The sequence below is a fragment of the Anastrepha obliqua genome, chromosome 6 (genome assembly GCF_027943255.1).
Source record: "Anastrepha obliqua isolate idAnaObli1 chromosome 6, idAnaObli1_1.0, whole genome shotgun sequence".
Taxonomy (NCBI): Eukaryota; Metazoa; Arthropoda; class Insecta; order Diptera; family Tephritidae; genus Anastrepha; species Anastrepha obliqua.
The window spans coordinates 50071594-50077375 of record NC_072897.1 but is presented as its reverse complement, the minus strand read 5'-3'; the positions used below and the strand labels follow the sequence as shown (position 1 = coordinate 50077375).

General features: G+C 39.1%; 1 protein-coding gene across 1 annotated transcript; it reads right to left on the bottom strand.

Annotated features, from left to right (window-relative positions):
* Positions 1 to 2919, bottom strand: LOC129250508 (uncharacterized). Its single transcript, XM_054890130.1, has one exon. It carries the CDS (start codon positions 2917 to 2919, stop codon positions 1 to 3), a length of 2919 nt encoding a protein of 972 aa, XP_054746105.1.
* Positions 2920 to 5782: the final 2863 nt, after the last annotated feature.

Sequence of the window (5782 nt, the reverse complement as noted above, 5' to 3'; positions counted from 1 at the left end):
TCATTTCAGACCGAGAGTTTTAACGTAATCTAAGTCCCCTAGTGTAATTATTTCTTCTCTGTCATCTAAAGGTATGTCGTCGATGATTTCCATGTTGTTTGCAGCAAACTTGCGTAGAGGAAATCCAGCTCGTTTAAGCAAGGCCGCAACTTGCCGCTTGATTTCAATGACCATGCTCACAGTAGAGGCACCCGTCATCAAATTATCAACGTAAAAGTCCTTGAGTGTAATGGCAGAGCCAATCGGAAACTCTTTAGACTCCATTTTAGCTGCTTCCAGGAGGCATTTTGTTGCAAGGTAGGGGGCACAGCTTGTCCCATATGTAACGGTCTGCATCTGGTACATTCTTACTGGAGCTTGTAATGAATCGCGCCATAAGATACATTGCCATGGAGCATCAGCGTCGTTAACGAGCACCTGTCTGTACATCTTTGCGATATCGGCTATCAAGACGTATCTGTGACTTCGGAATCGAGTGAGAATCGTGAAAATGTCATCTTGAAGTGTAGGGCCTACTCGAAGCACGTCATTCAGGGATTTCCCATTTGAGGTTTGGCATGACGCATCAAAAACGACTCGTAATTTTGTGGTGCTGCTGTCAGTCTTCATAACGCAGTGGTGTGGAATGAAATTTCGGCCCTGTTTGACGTTTTCGATAACCTTCATGTGCTGCATCTGCTCATACTCGTGTATGGACTCACGATAACTCTTTAAGAGAGAAGAATTCTTTGAGAGTTTATATTCAATGGCTACTAACCTTCGAAACGCTATGTCGTGTGACTGGCCTAATGCGACTGGCGTTTCCTTAAATGGTAGGCGGACGATGAACCTTCCGCTTGTCGGGCACCTTGTCGTAGTGTGCTTGAAGAACTGCTCACAGGCCAATTCGTTATCTGAAAGCAGTTTGTGTGGATTGTTGTATCCTTCAACTGTCCAAAACCTTTCCACCAAATTGTCTAAAGTTATTTGGTTTTCCACAGCTAGAAATGTTTTATATGTGGGCAACGATGTGAGCGATGATGATGAGTCCGATGGAGCTGTGCCAGAAACGATCCACCCTAGCTTGGTCTTTTGAAGGATGGGATATCTGATGTCATCTTTGATTTGGCCCACAAGTAGTAGATCGAAAAATATTCCGGCACCGATCAGGCAGTCGATGCCACCTGGTTCGCTAAATCTTTCGTCGGCAAGCTTGATGTTGTTTGGAATTTGAAACCCCTTCGAGATGATGCTGCTGCTTGGTTGTTTTGATGTGATTGTAGGAATTATCACAGCTTCCAAGCTTGAAGTATATTCGGTGTGAATTGACTTCATAGTTACATAACAAAGCTGATGTGTTTTTGTCGTGGTGGCACCTATGCCGCTAACTTCAATGCTTCGTTTGATCCGTGGAAGACGAAGATGTTGTGCGATATGTTCTGTTATGAAATTGAGCTGTGATCCTGAATCCAAAAGTGCACGAACAATAAGTGATGATCCCGATGAATTGCACAAGTGAATACGGGCTGTAGCAAGAATGACATCGCCGCCGATCTGCTCTGCTTTCATGGTGACTTGGTTGCCATTCTCGCTTTTCGGACCACTGGTGTTGTTGTTGCGAATATTCGGTATAGCATCGCTTTCATTATTCCTGTGTAGCAGTGTATGGTGACTAACTTTACATTGTTGACACCTACGGTTGGACGGACAGTTGCTTGAAGTATGGTTCTTACCCAGGCAATTCAAACACAGGCTAAGACGCTTCACAAGAAAATATCTATGCAATGGGTTCATATTCATGAACTTTTCACAGCTGAAAGGGCTATGGTGAGGGCTTGAATCACATAGCAGGCACCTGTTGTGTGAATTCGCAACTGCCAACGCGTATTTGTTGCTGGTTTTAGGCGAAGGTTTTTTCATCGGGGTTGACCATTGGTTGGCTGCCTTGTTGGTTTCAAGCATGTTGAATGTCTGGCAGCGACGCTCAAGGAATGCAGCAAGGTCTGCCCAAGTTGGTATATTTAAAGGTGATGAACTTCTGCAATTCCAGTTGATGGCCACTTCTTCTTCCCATTTTGTTCGAGTTGCTGAATCTAACTTACTTATTATGACGTGTAATAGAATTGCTTCCCCGATTTGTTCCGAAGTTGCTAGTGACTGCATGGCCCGAAGATTGACGTTGATTGTGTCGATGAAGTTGCGAAGCAAATATGTATTCGATGACGACAAATTCGTGAGGTCACAAATTTGCTGCATGTGTGACTGGAAGATTAAACGGCTATTGTTGAAACGACTGACTATGAGGTCGAGCGCCGTATTGTAGTTTTTGCTTGTCACTTCGAGTGATTGTATTAGTCGCGAGGCTTCGTCAGTGAGACATGACCTGAGGTATTGAAATTTTTCAACCTCTGTCAAGTCTTTGTTGTTGTGCACGAGGGTGGTAAAGATATTGTAGAAGTCCAACCACTGCGACTGCTCCCCGCTGAATTTCGTTAACTGCAATTTTGGCAAATTGATGCGATGTGTAGATTGCCGCTCCACTTGTGTGCTACACATGTGACTGAGCGGTTGGACTCTTTGCAGTTCTTCTAATTGGTCCAGTAATGCGGTTTTTGCTTCGATGTAAGTATCTTCAAAGGTCACACGATGGTCTTCATTTAGTTGAGATTCATCCAGCTCCTCTAATTGAGTTTGTAATGTCTCCAGTGCACTGTATTGGCGCTCTACCAAATCCAATTTCGCAGTCAGTTGACGCAACGAAAAAGTGTCGCTTTCGATAACCCCGAGATGTAACGAACGCAAACGTCTTAAGAGATTCTCACGCTGATGAATTTTTACTCGAACGCTGCGCTGTATCATCGATGCTTCTCGTTTAGGTTCACTCACATTGGCTGGTGCTGCGGTGGCGCCTTCATCCACTAGGATATTCTCAGGATCCATTATAGAATTTTTTATTCGAAGAAAAACAAGTTCAAAAAATTTTAAAATTATTAAAAGCCGAAATCTAATCGTCAGATCCGGCTCGAAGGACCGTGGTGAATCGTGAAGCCTTTTTCACGATTTTAAGTGTTCGAAAAAAACAAGCGCTTAAATTTTTCACGAAGTTTATTTATCGAGTTCTGACAATAGAAAGCTTCTTATTACTAATTTAAATTTATGCATAAGCCAAGACGCTTATGTTATATTGGAAAGGTCCTGCTATTTTACCTGTTACAATATGAAGGTCACATATCGTATGATTTTCTGAAATAGCAGGACAAAAATACAATGAGCAAGAATAGTACGACAAACTTATGCTAATGCTGTAATTTATTGGGCAAAAACAATGCATAACGAAAGGTGCGAAGATAGTGGAAGTAAGTAAATGGGAGCTCCAGCGAAGACAATAGCGACGTTAGCGACGACAACAACAACTGCAGTGATGAGAGAGTGTGAATGTAAATTTGATAGCTGTAACGACAATTGGAAGTACAGGGGCGGCGTCGATGAATTATAAAGAGGGGCGCGAACACACCCAAAAAGGGTGTACGCGCCAATTATATACATATGTACATATATATGTATATTGGTATATTAATTTCGACTCAAAAAATTACTAAACATTTTCATCAAATTTGTATAGTTTTAAATTTACTAAAGCGCGCACACCAAAATGTGAAGTCGTTTTATAATGTATTTTCTTAAAATTCTTCGTTTTAAATTAAATCAACAAACATTAAAGTTACTTTGATTTTAAATGTTGGGGAATATCAATCATTTAAGTTTGTTTGAAAATATAAATTGAATAAAATTTCGTTTATCAAGGGAACATAGAAATGCGCAAGCAAATTTCAAATTTCGTCAATTTGATTTTCTACAGAAGCCAAAAACTGTGCAGATCCAATATACTTAGGAGAGGATTCGCAGTAATCAGCTCTGTTAAAAGTTTTACCACACCCCGGCGGGGGGATAGACTTCATTTTTGACAATTCACACTATTCGTAGCCCATGAGACTTCTCTATACATTAACGTACTCTGGAGCTTGCATTATTTTATAATTTGTTTGCCTTGTACACCCGCGTAAATACGTAAATATGTTTCTATACAACGACGAACTGTTGTTCGAGTCGTCCAGTTGGAATCGTGCACGTCATCCCGGTAGGAAAAGTAGCTAAAGTAGCATATACTCTACATTATACACTTATAACGTCTGCCTGCATACATCAGTTACTGTAGTTGTTGGTACCAGGTTGGTACTGCTAATACTTGATTGTGTTCATATACATACATACGAGTACGTACATAGCAAGGCATGTACATATACCGCTTAACCTTTAACTACTGAGGTGAAATATTTGGACGTAGTTACTGAGGTGGGGGTAAATTTTACCCCTTTATAATCTATAAATAATTTTTGTGAACGAAAAATTTTTTTTAAACTATTTGTTTTTAATTGGAATACTAAAACATGTTTTTAAATGAATAGAGTAATAAATTTAAAGAAAACGAACTTTTATTTTAACAAAACAAGGACTTTATTTCATAGTCACTTTTCTTAAAACTAAAAAAACAGCACTAACATAACTTAAAAAAAATTGTAAGAAAAATTTCAAAAATAGATAAAGGCACTTTTCACACCCAAATTTATGACATTAGAATCACAAAAAAGAAAACAAACAAAAATTATCTTCAAAAAAAAATCTGCAGATCAATCTTTTTGGAGGATTTTTACTCATCAAATTCCTTATTTGCACACTTCACGCATACGCGTTTACTGCATCCCATACACATAGGCTTAGTACAAAATAAACAAACATGTGAAGTCTTCCGCTTCAACCTACTAGGGCAAATGAAGCATAACGGACCTACGGAGTCTGGTCCTAAGATGCTACTTATACTGTCTCGAATTAACCTGGGTAGTCGAGGATTATGCTGTCGCCTTTGCAAATGTGGTAAAATCAATTGCCGGCCTAGACTTTTCAAAAAGTCTGCCCTCGATTTATCATCAAACTCAGCACAAGATTGATATATAACGTAAGCATTTGCAGCACTTATATCCAGTAGTCTATAAAAAATTGCGAGTGGCCAGCGTCGCGTACGTCGAGTGGTTGAATATATGGAGCACTTCTTATCAAGTTCATCAACTCCCCCTTTTGTGTTATTATAGTCTGCTATTATTGCCGGCTTTCCACTTTGGATATCACTTTCTTCCCTGTGATGTATAGAAGATAACAAAAGAACAGCTTTGTTTTTGTGAGGCACATATGATAAAATGGTAACTTCTTTGGTAAAACCGTACAAACAAGATCCAATTGGTCTGTTTTTATTGGGCTGAAATTCGGGAGGTATTTCCCTTTTATTTTTCTTTAATGTACCCAAGTACGTAAGCTGTCTTTTTTTTAATTCTTCTATAACCTGCATTGAGGAAAACCAATTATCAGCAGTAATATTTCTGTTACTTCCTTCTATAACACTGTGCGACAGTGAAATTATACTTTTATGGAGACCTAGTTCAACTTTTAGGTATAGTAAAACTAAGAAAAATGGTATAGGAGAAATTTCCAATACACCCCCAAAATCTCATTTTATGGCCATAAAACCGTTTTTCAGTAGGTTGATGTGAAGAATAACTAATAACTTCGCCAATTTCCATCCGATTTCGAATTTGCTTTTTTGGTTCGAAAGAACAAAAACAAGCCTTTTTGACAGTGTGTTTACATTTTTTCTGAAATGACAACTGACGAGACTGTAAACGGAAGTATTTGGAATTTTTTTATTTTTTCTCTATTTTTTCAACTTTGACATCATTTTTACGATATTATC